Genomic DNA, 16,480 nt, shown 5'->3' with positions numbered 1-16,480 from the left:
CAAACAATTCGGGTCGAAATTCTCAATTCACAGCCCACGAGCATGACCTTCCTAATTTGTAGGCACATTTGTATGAAACAAACACCGGTATGCCGGGCATCGGTTTTGATTGTCGACAGATGAGAAGGAAAAATGGATGTCGAAAAATAGCCGCTATGCATGTAACACTGAAAGCGGGTATAATTTTCTCAAATTATTTCAAAGGCCATTGTCTTTTAAAAGCCGACAACACTGCCGAAACACAGTTCTTCGCCATAGCTGGCTGAGACATCAGACGCCATCTTACTTTTTTACTCAAACTATCCTAGCTACACTTACCCAATAAGCTTGTTTCCAGGCTCCCCGAAATCATTTTGGGAGGGGGAATAGGTTCGGGTTTTGATACGTACACCCCTGCAGAGCCTGAAGTTGAGTGACTGCTTCCTAATCGTTTTATTTGTTTGTTTGTAATTGTTTTTAATATGCTCGATATTATTTACTTCGTTTATTTTAGCTCCTCGTCCTTCAAGAAAGTGTCAGCGATTATTTGGCCAGCTGTGTGTCAAAGACAACCAGCTAGCAAACGAGTTTCTCAACGGCCTGCTAAACCAGTTAAACTGGTCGTTTTCGGAGTTTATAGGAATGTTGCAAGAGGTATGGTACTCAGTCAGCTTTATTCCTTGAAAACAACATATACTTTCAAGACGGTCACAGTTCAAAATTAAAAAGGAAGATGCTAGTTCAATTATTTAAAGGAGCTATGCCACGGGGATTTAGCAGATTTTTGGTCTAAACTGTTCTGAATTTAGTGGATGGCAACTAAACCCATTAAAAAAACATATTCTTTAAAGGAAGATATAACCTTAATTTGCGAATAGAAATCAACCTACAGCTATAAATATTCATGTTTTGTTGATGCGCGGAAACAACTTGAAAACGTGAGCCTAACTTTTTCAAGTTGCAATCCGTTTCCATCCGAGCCATCTGCAACTGAAGATGCTCGTTAACAGTTTCAGTGCTCTAATGTAGCAATTTTAAATAAAAAATGGACTATTATTTTTAGGTTTCCTGCGACACAAATAGAAATTTTGGCTGTTTAAAATTCTGGTAAAATCCGTGACATAGTCCCATTAAAAAATGATCTTGCAAAATAACAAGGGATATAAGAGTTTTACATTGAAAACTGTTCAGCCCAACAGTATTTCAAAAACCCATATCGCAATCCGTTTAAATCTTCGTCACTTTTGGCCATCCGTACCTTCTTTTGTTTTTGAAATGTTTCTTCATTGTTTTAAGGGTTTTTTATATATATTTCACCAAATTTGATGCTCATTCTGTATACCTATATTTGGCTAAAATCCGTGACACAGTTCCTGTAACGTTTCCATTCTTTTCTTTTTGGTATAGATTCAACAAGCCACTCATCGAATGGAGACTGTTCTGGATTCGCGCCAGTTACGGACATGCGCAGTGTGTTTTGATTTGACTGTCGGTTTAATGCGGGTGAGCTGTAAATTCTTTAACTTGCTCTTTCAGTTTTTGTCTCTTGAATGCAGATTGAAACCCTTTGCTTTCCGAATCTTGGCTAACTATCGCGTTTCTTAGATCGCCCTTTTTTATCAGTGATATATAAAAGACAACCTCCGATATGCATAGATATTTGTGTGCGGACAATAACTGTTGCAAGAGGCGAACAGAGGGTCCTGAAAAGAGGGGGGGGGGGGGGGGGGGGGTATACAATCCCATTTTCCTGCCCAAATTTTGCTTAAATCCCATTTCCAAGCCTATTGTTTTGCTGTTTTGCCAAATCCCATTCTCATTTCTATTGTTCATTTGTTTGTGATTCCATGTTCCAGTGACCCAAATCGCATTTTCCCTGTTAAAATTTGCCCAAATCCCAGTTCCCATTTTACCCCTTCAGCCCCCCCTAAACAGTTTCCGAGCGATATTTCTGCGACAGTAAATCTTCGCGATTTTAACAGGATTTATTGTTTTCGTAGAAATTTAGTATATAATCCTCATTTTATACGCGCATGTCTTCTATTCGATAGGTACTGGAGATGGTCGCAACGGCCGCGCCTGAAGTGTTCACAGACTGGAAACGACAGTCCGCTGAACTACACATCGCTCGGCTTTTCCAGGTAATCTTATATGAAGTACGCCACGGAAGGCTTGTTTGAATACTAACATCCTGTAATTCTTTTCTTTGTCCAAGTTGTTAACTCAAGTTCTTAATCGTGTGACGGCCAGTTCAAATCTGTTTGAGAACGTGACAAGGCTTCATTTACCAGGTAACGTTTGAAAAATATCTGTTTCTGATTTTACTGTTAAATTTTAGTGTTAACCATTTTAGTGTTAAATTTTAGTGTTAAATTTCAGTTACAGTACCACACTCCACGCAGGTATATAAATGGTTACCGGAGAATTGCGCAATGCTCTAGTCAGTTCATACTGCACAAAGCAAAGAGTTCAGGCTAGGAAAGGACGTTGAATAGCAGCTTTCTTAAGAAAAACATATGTCATCGCTTTTGTTTTTTCAGGGCTGGAAACAGTGGATAGGTTTCCCATTCTTGGTGCAGTTTCTGGAATCTTGTTGACGCTGCTTATGGACGGCGAAAGTGAAAGGTTTTTTTGTTTGTTTGTTTGTTTGTCTGTTTTCTTTTTTATGTTAGACATCGCCTTCCTAGAGTACCCAAAGACGCCATTTTGTTTATTTTACGAGAGTTAACACAAACAGCACCACGTGAAAGTACTGCTCAATAGCTCTCATTTGAAAGGCCACACACCTGACCTTGTACGGCATAATAAACAGTACCACATGACAGTACTGCTTAAAACTCAAAACTGTGCCCATAAACTTGAAATCAAGGAACTCGACCATATTTCCCTTAATTATAAACGGAACCGAATAAGCAAATTCCTGAGGCTAGACATTGTCCCTGTTCCTTTGTTTTGCGTTTTCTGTCTAGCCTTCTGTGTAGTTCTGCATTTTTCTTGCGGGACATATTCGCCAATTCCGAGCGGGCAAAGTAGCGCCTTCTTGCCCGCTTGGGTAGCCAATCACAGCCCTGGATTTGATATATCTTGCCCGCGCACGGAGCTATAATAATGATTGTATTTTTGTAGCAAAGAAAGAGCTACCTCAGCTCTGTTAGCGGAACCTGGATACAGTTTGGACACCGTGTACTTTCTTGTTGGTGGAAAGCCAGTTGCCGGTGACACATCAGCGCCAAAGTTCTCCTTCAAAACATGTACGTTGAAAATGCTATTAACCGTTGTAGTTAGCGTACTTACAGTGCTGTTGCGTTGCCACTCGGGATAGTTTTAAATGAATTTTGATTTCTTTTTTGATCATCGAACTCTAACAAGTGCAATGGGGACGGAATAGCGGGGACAGTTGATACAGCAAAATGACAACATCCCTTTCTCCTCTCCTCTGGAATTTTCAAATGGCAATTTAGTCCGCGCGCGATTTCGCTAACTGCGTTAAGTTTAATACTAGATTATAAAAAGAAAACAACTTGAAATCATTATTTCAAGGAAAACGAGTAAGAATATTACTAAAACAATTAGATTATTCGCTTTTGATTTCTGTGAAATGATAGTTGACGAGGCGGAAGGCCGAATCAACTATCAGCTCATAATATAACTGGTGGATCCGAAGTATGGATCTAGAAGTCCTCGATCAAGGGTGTTCCAGCCCGCGGGAAAGTTCAAGCTACAATCAGTCATGTAGTCAATCAAGCAATCAATCAATCAAGCTATCTATCAATCAATCAATCAATCAGTCCATTTATCGAACAGTCGATGAATCAATAGGCCAATCATTTAACGTGTAAATTCTTATCGTAAACCCCTCAGCCATATCTGCAAGTTTTCACGATTAGCGTTTTACGTTCGACAATTTAGTTTTCTTCTAGCATAGTTTGTAAGAATAGAATTACGTCTTTTCATTAAAAGAGAATCACAAGATTTCTGGACTCCTTAGAAAAGGATAGTAAACACGATATTCTGGAGGTTATCTACTCATGCAATAAATTCACTCTTTGTTTATTTGCAGTGATAAACAAAGACGTCACTCCAGAGGAGGTTCAGCGCGTCGAGGACCTGGTGACGTATCTCGAGGAACAGAACTCGGGAACTGGGCTTCAGAAACAGGTACTGGTGCTGCTAACAGCTCGCTAGAACATATTGTTTTCAAAAGGTGGCTTACATAACAGTAGTCACCATCGCATTTTAACCAACTCCTTCACTCGATTCCTGTTTAACATAGACACAAATGCGTGGAAGTGTCTTAAGGCCTCTAGAAAAGTAGACTTGTTATCTGATCACATTAATAATAATTATAAAAACAATATATAATTATAATAAAAACCTTCCCAAACTCCTTTGCAACTGAAAAATTGTCAATGCCAAATAACTTGGTCAGTTTGAAGTCAGCAGGAGTAGTACGTCGTATAGAAATAACTCTTACCATAAACTACTTCTTGTATAAGTCGTAGGACGATGACGTCATTAGTCACGTGACATTGCCCTGAAGTTCGTTTTTGCTCACTGTGACAAATATATTTTGTTACTGAAAAAGCAGTCATTGCAGTTTGAAGCACATTGGTGTGAGGTATTTCAGACTGCCCGGGTACCGAAAAAAATATAAAAAATTAAGGTGGCTATGTACAATTTTCAAAAAGTGGGAGTCTGGGTACAAGTGCGTATCTGGCGTTGCATTAAATGTGAGGAAGCAAAAAATTACACGTTGGTAGATATTTATATGTTAAGTACATTTTTATCACTTTTATTGTTATGACGTCATTGGTCACGTGACCAGAACGGACCGCAGTTTTAAATTCGCTTGAAAACTTTACCTGTATCTCTCTCTTAAGATTTTTTTACGCCAAGTTGTAGCTTTTTAAATAGTGTTTTTAAAAATGCCCATTATTACTTTTTCCTAAAAAAGGACGGCAGTAAAAAATACAACTGAAAAGTTCGTTGGCTTCCTTCTCAACAACAATTTGCGGTAGGAATAAAAGAAAATTTTGCCAAAGGGAAGAGTGTATGCTCTTTATAATAGCGTTGTCAGTTTTTTCTCATTTCAACTGCTTTTCGCGAGGTTGAATGTAATTTCTTCCAGACGAAGGGAGTGGGCCTGGGGAGAAGTTAAATAGCTGCCCCTCCCCCTCCCCCTGCTGGTGGTCACCCCAGCGGATTCCCCGTGGTCCGTATTGTGGGCTCATGAAGAGCATTTTCAAAATGGCGACTATGCGACAAAACATGATTTTGAGTTATAGAGGACAGTTTTGTCGATGTTTTTCCTTCTTGACGCGATCAAAACGAGTCCCCAAACGCGGGGAAAACCTCCTTTATTTGTATTCCGGATAAAGAAGAATATGGAATGAGTATTGACGTGCGAAAACGTGGGCAAAAGAAACTAACAGGGACCTGAGGACTGAGGTGAGCGTTTCTCATTGAACAATGATTTTTTTAGACTGGTTAAAGTTTATGTCTTCGACGTTTATCATGATTATCAACTAAGCTTACTGGAATTCAAGCCTGGCTAGGCGTAAAAAAATAGATGGTGAGAACAAGGCGATAGTATTAAATGGCAGTCATTTCGTCGAGGCATACAACTGTTATTTATGTTCGTTATCTGAATTTTAAGCTACTGTTTCCCAAATTAATAATACTCGCATCTTTTCATTATTTATACATGAGGAAATGTTCCTCAAAATATTGACCAAGTGGCCATTTTAGACCGAAAAGAAAAATTACGTCAGGAAGATTTTATGTGATACCTTTGAAATTGGAAGAAACATTTCAGCTCAGTGTGATCTCTTTTTTTTAAGTTAGACTAGAGACTACTTGCAGTCAACCTGGTAGCTAATCTAGACTTTAATTAAACAGTGCTATTCACGTTTTGGAATGCCTTTTTGGGTATGTTTAATAAATGAGACCATTTCTTAACTGAAAATTTGTTCTTCCCATGATGTTTTATTGTATTGGTAAACATAGATTTACGTTTCCTTTGCATTTTGTGGTTTACAGGTCAGGGACTAATAGAATGCCTAATGTTTTGACAGCACATTCTGGATTACTGTTCAGTGAGTTAAACTATGGAGTTCAGGTAATTGTTGATCTCTTAGTTTTACATATAGTTATGTGACAGTCAAATTATTCTGGCAATTCCCTTCCTTCTCTCTACACACATTCATTGCCTGAGGCATTTAAGATCTGCTTTTTGTCCAGACATTTGTCTACTTTACACAAAATCTGTTTGTTTTTAAGGCCTGTATTTTTAGTTGTTGGATGACCTACAGTAGCATTTTAAAGTAGCAATGTAAAAAATTCGCGAGGCCTTTAACTTAAGCAAGCCAGAAAACCCTAAACCCAATATAAAGCTAACTGCAAGCAACATGATGTACCCTTTGGCAACCAAAGTGCTTTTAAGGCTAACCAGAGTACTATATAGGCTAACCGGAATCTTATGTAGGCTAACTGGAATGGCTTTCATGGCTCGTATGTTTCATGACACATAAGTGCCATACAAGCCAAAATACCTAACTCCAATAAATAGCATAACCTGAAGCAACCTCAGCTAACTATACTCAGGCTAACTGGAGTACTGCTTAGGCTAACCAGGGAGCTTTTTAGGCCAACCAATGTGCTATTTGTATATAGTGGAATGGCTCTCATGACTTGTTGGCTTGCACTTTGTCAAGACCCAAGTTTTTTTAACTCATAAATTAAAATTAGAAATAATTAATGAAAGGAAGGGTGCAAAGAAAATTGATTTCTTCCTTGCCTGACCTAGGAAGACTGGGTAAGGTGAAACCATTATAAGCTTACCCGAAGCCACATGTTTCTTTCGAAACAACTACAACAAAAAATAAAAATCCATAAATGTCATTTGGCTATCTACAGTAGCAAGTGGAAAAAAATATTGGATCCACTGGCCTAACATAAAAGCAGCAAGTTTTCACACATTGAAAAGGGTCATTTAATTTTAATATACAGTCTGCATGCTGGAAAATAGCAATTTCAGCAAAATAATAGTTTTTTGTTTGTTTTGTTTCTATTTACAGGTTACTTGGAAGACTTTGCAAGGGCATTCCTGTTAGTCAAAATGAACTCAAAAATACACACTGTGTCAATGTAATAAAATTATCACATGATTGATTCCCACATGTTGCCAGTTTAAACCTGAATATACTTACGTAACATTGATGGCTTTTTATATAATATGAACATCCCAGAACCCAATAAGATGGGAGGCGCGGTGGCCTAATGGTTAGTGCACCGGACTCCGGATCGAGCAGTCCGAGTTCGAGCCCCGGCCGAGGTCACTTGTGTTATGTTCTTGGGCAAGACACTTTACTCTCATAGTGCCTCTCTCCACCCAGGTGTATCAATGGGTACCGGCGACATAATGCTGGGGGGGGGACCCTGCAGTTGACTAGCATCCCATTCAGGGGGGAGTAGAAATATTCCTAGCCGCTTAATGCTGCGGATACCGGGATAAGCTCCGGCAGTGTGGGCTGCTTGGCTCGTGGCTTCTCCTAGAACCCAATAAGGCTTCATGTAAATACTGACACTTAATTACATGTAAGTTTTAAAACCATTCTGAGGTTCATGACAAAACATTTTTGTTTCAATAAAAACATGTAAAAATAATGAAATAACAGAGAATTTACATAATTTTTATCGCAGACCACAAATTTTACTCCAGGTTAAGTTAATGTGTCAAGTTTTTTTGCAGCACAGGCTTGGTTCCACAGGGTGTGGTTCCAAAAAATATCCATACCTCCCCCAAGGATGGTTCTTTGGTTTGGACCCTCCCACCCCCTGGGATTTCTAGTTTCGCTTCATACTTTCTTTAAAAAGTTTGCACTATTGAGACCCTCATCCCCCTCGGAATTTCCAATGACCATCCTTGGGGTGGGTATGGATATTTTCTGGAACCGCACAATGTGGGCATTTGCTTATGAAAGTAAGCTGCAGATTGATCTGATTGATACACACTAATCTATTTTCACATTTACCTGTTTTCTATGGGATATATAATTATATATTGTTTTTACCGGTTTCACTTGTAATAATAATAATAATAATAATAATAATAATAATAATAATAATAATAATAATAATAATAAACGAATATTTTTAACAGGATTAACCCATCAGTACTTGAGAGTACTGTTATCTTAGGGGTCTTGTAAGATTTTAAAAATTTAAAAAGGTAAAAAAGTTTAAAAATGTCAAAACTACAGTAGTCAAAAACATATAAAAGCTTATGAATAAAAATTACAAATAAAAATGTTCTTTAACTTTTTGTTTAAATAGAAGCCTAGAGTTTTCTAGAGATTTCTCATGTCCGACGGTAAACTGTTAAAAACGGAGGCTCCTAAAAACGAAAAACTCCGCCGGCCAAACTCTAGCTTCACTTTCGGCAGTTCGATAAAGGAAAATCTGTTCCTCGTATTGACATTGTGATTAACTCTTTTAAAATAGTTCTTAAAAGGAGTACACGCATTTCCAAGTAGACAATCAAAAACACAGAGACTGAAGTAAAAACTGTCAGTAAGTAGACTGCGCGCTCCCTCGAGCGTGAAAGATTTTGAACTCAGGTTGATACCAAAAAATTCCTCTCGCACACCTTACACACTACCTCACCTTTCAAACTGTGGTTTGTAGTTCAGTGATCAGATCTTTACATAATGTGGTTTCTTTCCAACAGGAGTCCGTGGACGTCGATGAATTATGTCCCATCTGCTGCGCGGTCAAGATCTCTGTCAGGTTCATTCCGTGTATGCACGTGTCATGCAGGTGGGTACCACGTGATAATTCAAACTGGTCGTATTATCATGATCATTGTCAGACGTTGAAACAGAAATCTTTCAGTAATGACATTTTTCGCGAATGTTTTTGGGTGTTGCGGAAACATTTTCGAAAACAAATTCTGAAAAACTTATTATTGTGCCAGGCTCATTGCAATCTTCTTTTGGTAAAGGCAAAAACCCAAAAGGGTTGAAACGTGTAACTCCCTATGATTAACATTGTACAAAGCGTTTGCACATTCGTTTCAATTAAGTACCATATTCGGAAAATCTTGAGCGAAAATTTACCAATCAAAATTGCACCATTTGCATTAAATTCACAGCGTGCGCTAGCTCGCGCTCGATGGCGTAATCTTGTTTTTTTTTTCTCTTTCTCTCTTTTCTGCCTTCTTCGTGTCTGGAGAATTTCTTTAGTTTATGTAAGACATTTACGGTGATTAGGTCGGAATTCAGGTTTCTCGCCGCAAAACCGAAAATGCTGTTGCGTGTGTCATAACGCTTGTAAAGCATTCGCGTACTAGCTCTTCGTGTTTTCAAATATGGTACTTGGCAAAACTGAATATTCAAACGCTGTAAACGCGCGTTTGGCGTTTCAACCCCTTATGAGTTTTTGGTAAAGGTAAATGCACCGCCGTTGCGAATTTCGTCGGAGCAAAGAGGGCCAGAGAATGGAAGTAGAAGAGCCAACGGTCGAAATGTCAGCTTTCCAAATTCAAGACCGGGTTGTCGCTGCGAGGTGGTCTGTTATTTGGCTAACGTATAATTGATAATTTAAGGTGGCTCTGTTTTTATTCCTGGCGCAGATTTGAGAAGGATTTCAAGCATTTTAAAATGTTTACAGAACTAGAACTAGCGAATACTTTTAAACGGTTCGCACAATTAACAATCGGCTAGGCACTCTGATTTAGCAAACACTGGGAAGGCTTCTCACAAAAATTTGAGTTTTGGCTCCTTTTGTCAAGGGGCATCAAGTATAGAAAAAAAAATTAATAGAATGTTAGAGTTGAATATCCTTCCTTCTGCTTCAAAGGATTTCTTGAAACTTGGCTGTGGTATGCATTAAGTCAATATAAGCTGATTTCAGAAATTTAGTAAAAATATATGAGCAAATGATTTTTGCTGGATGCGATTTTGTCCATAAAGTGGGGTTCAGTTAAAAGCCAATAACATTAAAAATATTTTTCTCCACTTCAATCGAATTTAATCATATTATTACTGAATGATAGGCGGATTTTTTTTCCAACATTTCATAGCTGTCTCGTCAAAGTCGAAAAATTTACAACGCAAAGCTTGTCATGGATGGTTGGGCCCGGAATAACTACGGAGCCACCCTAAGACTAACAGTACTTTAGATCAAAAGAGTCGTTTTTCACCAGCAATTCGACTCGGACTTTGCTCGATGCTTAACCTACAGTACAAACTATTTTCAACGGCTGACCCTGGAAACTGGTACACAAACTAAGAACAGACGACTATCAACAGATGAACTACAGGCACCTTACAAACGACTTATTCACGACTTAAACAGGACGGACAAATGGACCGCTAACAGAACGACTTAATTTGACTAACAATATATATAGACGAAACAGAACGACATAATTTGACTAACAATAGACGGATCGAAACTGACCAATTAATGCCGACAAACTTTACACGAGTCTTACAACCAATAACATCACGGCTAAACTGACCAATCAACCTCAACGGACCAGACTTATAACATCATCGACTGACAACAAATTTAACTTGACTCTGAAGATGACTTCCGCTCAGGTTGTCGAAACGTCAGTCACCAACAACAGTTCTTCTCAGAACTATTCTCACCCGGACGGTCATACTTTACGACCTACTGATACTCCTGGGTTCAAACCATTTTCTAAATTGTTTTTGTTTGTTTTTATTTTGTTTGTAGATCCTGTATATCTCGCCATCTCATGAACAACAAGGAGTGTTTCTTTTGCAAGAATATCGTGGACGAGCTAGAGGAGATTTCTGGTGAAACTGGTGCCAAGAAACAGTGAAATTTGAAATTGCTAACTTAACTTAAAGGGGCTATATCACGATATTTTAGGTAATTCTATTTATTTCGTTAACTTAGAGGTGTAAACTTCAAATTGGTAGAGCTAAAGTCATTTTGACAAAGTCACGGCCACATAACAAACAAGGATGATTTTCATTGTAAATGACACTTTCCTACAAATTGAGATAAACTTGAAAAAAAAATCTGGCTGACGCTTTTCAAGTTTACCCGAACGTAAGCCGTTTTAATATTTTTTCGAATTTTGCCCATCCATGCCCCTTTTTGGCCTTTCTGTGTTTCTTTTGAGTTCGTCTACAGTTTTCAGCCGTTATTGTGATATTTCAGTTTGTTCTACGACCAGCTGGTCAGTGCCAAAATTGCCTAAAATTGCGTGACATTGCCCCTTTAATTACTTGAACTGCACTTCGTCAATGGCTTCAAGATGACTTGTAAATAACTAGTAATTGTTGGTATTTTTGAAGTGAACCAGTGCCAATAAAATCAACATGTTTAAACCAACCAATCAATTGATGAACCACCAACCAACCAGCCACCACTCATCCACAATCTTTGTAAGGTTTTGGGTCACATTCGGACGTCATTGGGACTGCTCTTTATTAAAGAATTGTTTCACAGTTCAGTGTGCACGCTATTGTGCGGCGGGCTCAATTCCATTTTTTTATGCGAATATATATTACTCGTTTGTGTGTATTTAGAATTAATAGACCAAGTTTGAAGGATGTAGCTGGGCTAAAAAGGGTTCAGTTACCTCTTTTAAATTTTCTATTAATTTGTCTATCATTTTTTTTCCAGCGAACCGCGTCAATTTGCGGAAACAATATAGACAAATGTATGGGAAATTTAAAATTTTAAAGTAACTGAACGCTTTCTAGTCTAACTGCATCCTTAAAACTTAGTAAATAGAAACGTTTTCCTAGTATCGTAACTTTTCGATTCATAAGTTGTCCAGAATCGCAGGTTCTTTTCTAAAAAAAAAAAATATTTGCCGTTGGATTCCCATACAAACACAGTAATTTCTAACCGCGTTGCCTACCCGCCAAAATTGCGTCAAAAACCGTGATAAAGTCTATTCTATGGGCGAACAATAAATTCGATGTTCAGCACTAAGTTCGACGTTTTCTGGTTATCTGCTGACATTTTTCGTGAAATGGCATCATTCATTTTCACTGGTTATACACATAATAGCCTGAATGTACATACAAACACAGAAATACACCTCAATTGACACGTTTTGGCAGATGAAGGGCAAATTTCGAGCAAGAATCATCGCTGGTTTCCGATTGTTTCTGACACAGTGGAATCGAATGTTGCACATGCGCCCCCTCCGGGGGGGGGGGGTACTCCCATAAATTTCGGATAGGGGTGTGCCGCCAAGGTTCTTAAACCCTGAACCTATTTAAGGATAAAGAAAGAGAAAATTGATACCCTTTTTAAGGCCCAAAACCGAAAAATGACACCCTATTCAAGGGGAAGAGAAGCGTTCCGTGACGACCCAAATAACGGCTAACCGCGCACGGCAAGACACAAACCTTTACAAAATCGCTTTACTAATACCTGAACAGAAAATTCAGTTTTAAGAAACCTGTTTTTTCGTTTAGCTGGGCGTTTTTTTTAGCTAATAGAATTTAGGTACCCTATCTAACGATCACACCGGGAACACATTGCCAAAAGGAGCAAAAATGATACCCTATTTAAGGACCGAGAACCTCAAAAACCATACCCTATCGGGCGGCACATACCTATATAGGCCACATATGGGAGTACCCCCCCCCCCCCTCCCCCGGGACATGCGCCCAGCCGAGAAACCATCCCCTAAAATATTAAAAGCTGTTTATTGAAGGCGAAATGAACTAATCTTAATACACATGATACAAGCTCACCTTTCTGGAGACTGAACTAGACTTGAAGAAGAGTTGAAGAAAAACTATTAAGATTTCAGATTTTTTTTATTATTTCACACTATTTACAACAATAAAACAATATTACACACTGTTTTCAGAAAATACATTAATTAAAATAAGGAAAATATAACAGTACATAGAGCCAAAATAAAATGTGCTCAATGACCAAAGAAGAATATGCTATCGTGTTGGTCACTGACATTTTCAAAAAAAACACACACAAAAAAAAAAACAAGACACATCAATTACTATAAAATAATAGAATATGAATATCGAAAGTATGCAGAATAAACATGTTAAAGGCTTAATAAATGAATCAGAAATATAAGCTATATGCAGAATACAACGAAATTATGCACAAGAGTAAGATTGGGTAATTAAGAGGTATAGTTTATAGTGCTTGTAAAATGAAGTATAAGGCAATTTTTTTTAAATCTGTTGGAATAGTTTCCCAAAGTTTTGATTAAACAAAAGAGAAAGTAGAGGTCCCATAGTTAACACTACTCACCCTTTATTTCGCAAGGTATCTTGTAAGATTAGCGAGGCCCCGCCAGGGTAAATAGACTATAGTCGTATTCTCGGTATTGGACTGGAACTAGCTTGCAGTGGAGGTTCATGCGGGGGAATATCATTAAAAACAGCTTCATGTCATTTGCGTTTGAAAAGTTTACCCGCATTAGCCTCCATTGCAGGCTAGTTCCAGTCCAATACCGAGAATACGAATAAGGCCTATTCCGACAAGCGACATGCCCCCCCCCCCCCCCCCCCCCGAGTGCCCGTTGTGGGCGTTTCACAGCAGCCGGAATATAAGGATTTGCACGGAGACGAATGGCTGTATTCTTAGCTTAAATTTGAAAAAATGAACGGGTTTTGAACAAGAAAAATGGCTTATCTAGCCTCACTCGTGGTTTCTTTGAATCTTTGGTATTAAGGGGCATTTATGGTTATTTCAGTTATTTTAGCATCCTTATTTGTCCTTTTGCCCCGCACTAGAAAAAGATCAATTTAAAAGCTTTTTCACAGGACCGAGATACTCATAACCAAACATATCAAAGTCGTTGCGATAGAGCTCCCCAAACCGAGTGAGGTACTCAGGAGGGACCTGGGAATAGTACTCTAACACTTCAGATGTGTTAGTTGAAATGTGAATTGGCGGGAAAGTCACGCGGTCGTCAATTCCCGCCATTTTCAAAACGAGAGGCCCGTCATCTGCCAAAGTCTCATAGTGACCAATGAAATCGTAGTTGATGACACAAGGATGGCAGATCTTTTCGTACTGTCGCCAATGTTGATTACGTGATATATTCCTGGAATAATATTGAATGAATTCTGAGAAAGTTATGTTATTATCTCCTTCTTTCTCATAATCCTGAGGTCGAAAAGCTTGTATAATATCTCTCCGGTATTTTCTCCCGTACTTGTAATGTCTTACAATTCTGTCTTTGAAAGCTGAAAGTGTGCGCTGTAATGGCTCACGAACGAAAAAAAACTTAAAATACGTTTTAAGCCGCAAAGACTTTTCTTTTTCTGAGTATTCACCAAATCGTGGAAATACTTCCCAGCGCCAAGGATTTAATTCCATTCCACGAAGACGTTCCAACACCTCAATCCACGTCTTAGAGGCCACCTTTTGAAGTGCGCAATAAATAATCTTGTTTTCATCATCAACAGCAATGTACTGAAGATCTTCTTGTGTTGGTCTCTTGTTAAATGAATGCGTCATACAGTATTCCTGAAGATGTCTTTTTCGTGCCTCTTGGATCTCTTCGGGACTTGGTTTCCAGCGATTAAATTTTCCCTGCAACATCATTGAATATACAATTTTAAAATTTTATAGATCGCACCTGCCTGTGGCTTGAGAGAAATATATATATTCAGCAGGGACGGCGGAGCCGGGGGGCCTGGGCTCACAGAAAAAATAAAGAATTAATAAGAGAAGAGTCTCTTAAGCCCCCCCACTTCAAGTCACTAGTCAGCCCCCCCCCCCCCCCCCCCAGTTGGAAAAATGCTCCGCCGTCCATGATCAGAAGTCTATAAAAGGAATTATAGACTTTGATAAAAGGTAATTGCAATAATTAGAGTTGTTGTTGCAGAGGACATGCTAGACTTCTTCCAAAACGTTTGTTTTGAAACATATTGTTGAATGGGATAACAGAATCCATGTGAATCGGAGTTTATAAAAATCATCAGCAGTTTACTTACCAAATATTTAGTAAATTACCAAATATTTATATACCAAATTTTTAGTTACCAAATATTTATTGTTGCAGCATAATGATTTACCTGTGATTTTTCGGCTGAAGGCCTTTGTACTAAAATTAAAATGAACAGTTTTCATTAATCTAGGATTGCAATGTTACTAGTTATAACTGTTATGGGTTAAATACTGTATTTGTCGATCTGTCCGTCCGTTTGTCTGTCTGCCAGCTTGTCTGTCCGTCCAGCCTGTCTGTTTGTCTGCGTTTGTGTGTGTGTGTCTGTTTGTCTGTCTATTTGTCTGTCCGTCTGTCCGTCTGTCTGCTGGTCTGTCTGCCTGCCTGCCTACCTGTCTGTCTTTCTGTTTGTCAGCATGACTGCTGGACCTTCTTTTTTTTTTTTTTTTTTTTTAAAAAAAAAATCTAGCCCTTTTTTAGACCAATATATGTAAATCAAATTCCACATAAAAGTTTAGGCTCTTACATAAATGTGTTCTCAAATAAACCTAATGTTGCGCAACATCATAACTGTAAACAAAATGCTGACGTTGCTTATTATGGTCTATATGACCAAAACAAAATTCAAAATTACAATCTTCATTCAATAAGCTTTCAGAAAATGTACACTTTATTGGGGTTACTCGCGAATTTTCTCAGGCGTCTCATAAAGACTGGTTGTCATATAATCGCCCTGATCGTTTCTATCGATCTTGCGTTTCTTGCGATCGGGACGGTTATATGAGAGCGTTCACTACATAGATGATCGCTAACGTCTGCGGCGATTGGGCGATCACGATTGCTTGGATCGCTCGTGTTCTAATCAGTTTTATTCTTTTAGCTTCCCTTTTTATTCTTCGTCGTAAAACTGCAAAAACTGAGAAGATAGTAGGCCATGCGTTTTGCTCTTCATTCATTGAAGGCTACCATTGTGTTAGACCAAGTGCTAAAATGATTGTTTTTCGCGACGGTAGGTCTTCGCTCATACCAGGCAATCTGGACGTTCATATGAAAACACGCGCTCGCTTCCAAAATTCTTCGATCGTCTCAGTATTTGCAAACGTTCGATCGTATGAGCGATCATATGAGAGCCAACCTAAAGTAATATGTTTCAGTTCTAAGACGGGTAGTTAAAGATCAACAAAACATTGGCATTTTATTCTCAGGTATAGAGTCGAAATTTGCTTAGTACGGCGAATATTCGGAAATACGTGACATTGCACTTGATTCGAGCGATTTTTAATCGATGTCTGTTTTGTAGAATAAAGATTGTCTAGGAATCATCACGGCCAGGAGCCCATCAATTGATGGGCTCCTGTCACGGCAAATTATTAGCATAAGCACAAAAAGAAAAGAACAATGTCGTTGCCTCTTCTTAACTCTATTCAGACCAGGCTTTTTCTTTTTCCTTCTCTCAAAGGAAAATTTCAAATTTGGAAAAACATGCCTATCAAAATGCCGTTGCCATAGTAATGTCAAGTTCCTGACACAACATACTTTCCTACCAAATTATTTCCAGATAAATGTTAGAAAAAC

The 16,480-nt window shown here is 38.5% G+C and overlaps 2 protein-coding genes, 1 long non-coding RNA gene and 1 pseudogene across 5 annotated transcripts in view; 2 read left to right on the top strand and 2 right to left on the bottom strand.

Moving 5' to 3' along the window:
• Positions 1–11,349, top strand: part of LOC144628980 (E3 ubiquitin-protein ligase RNF123-like) — an 87,381-nt gene extending 76,032 nt beyond the window's left edge. For both annotated transcript variants that reach the window (XM_078487117.1, XM_078487118.1), the window contains exons 30-38: positions 494–633; positions 1,387–1,482; positions 2,031–2,120; positions 2,195–2,270; positions 2,520–2,604; positions 3,106–3,230; positions 4,040–4,137; positions 8,708–8,796; positions 10,723–11,349. In XM_078487117.1, the coding sequence (XP_078343243.1) occupies positions 494–633; positions 1,387–1,482; positions 2,031–2,120; positions 2,195–2,270; positions 2,520–2,604; positions 3,106–3,230; positions 4,040–4,137; positions 8,708–8,796; positions 10,723–10,831 (908 nt within the window). In that variant the 3' untranslated portion in view covers positions 10,832–11,349. The remainder of the gene's footprint in view (positions 1–493; positions 634–1,386; positions 1,483–2,030; positions 2,121–2,194; positions 2,271–2,519; positions 2,605–3,105; positions 3,231–4,039; positions 4,138–8,707; positions 8,797–10,722) is intronic.
• Positions 1–16,480, bottom strand: part of LOC144629099 (carbohydrate sulfotransferase 9-like) — a 60,201-nt pseudogene that overhangs the window by 42,520 nt on the left and 1,201 nt on the right. The window contains exon 2 of the transcript XR_013566307.1: positions 15,036–15,064. The product of XR_013566307.1 is annotated as a carbohydrate sulfotransferase 9-like (transcript). The remainder of the gene's footprint in view (positions 1–15,035; positions 15,065–16,480) is intronic.
• LOC144628248 (uncharacterized) lies at positions 5,115–7,155 on the top strand. Its single transcript, XR_013566225.1, has 3 exons — positions 5,115–5,427; positions 6,019–6,097; positions 7,056–7,155. It is a non-coding gene; the product is annotated as an uncharacterized LOC144628248 (long non-coding RNA).
• On the bottom strand, positions 13,561–14,513 carry LOC144667096 (carbohydrate sulfotransferase 11-like). Its single transcript, XM_078528474.1, has one exon. The coding sequence runs from the start codon at positions 14,473–14,475 to the stop codon at positions 13,753–13,755; it is 723 nt and encodes a 240-aa protein (XP_078384600.1). The 5' UTR covers positions 14,476–14,513; the 3' UTR covers positions 13,561–13,752.

This window comes from Oculina patagonica, chromosome 10, assembly GCF_052425735.1.
Source record: "Oculina patagonica isolate OP01 chromosome 10, crgOcupat, whole genome shotgun sequence".
In the NCBI taxonomy this organism is placed as follows: Eukaryota; Metazoa; Cnidaria; class Anthozoa; order Scleractinia; family Oculinidae; genus Oculina; species Oculina patagonica.
Note: the sequence above shows the minus strand (reverse complement) of the source record. Positions and strands in the feature narration are given on the sequence as shown.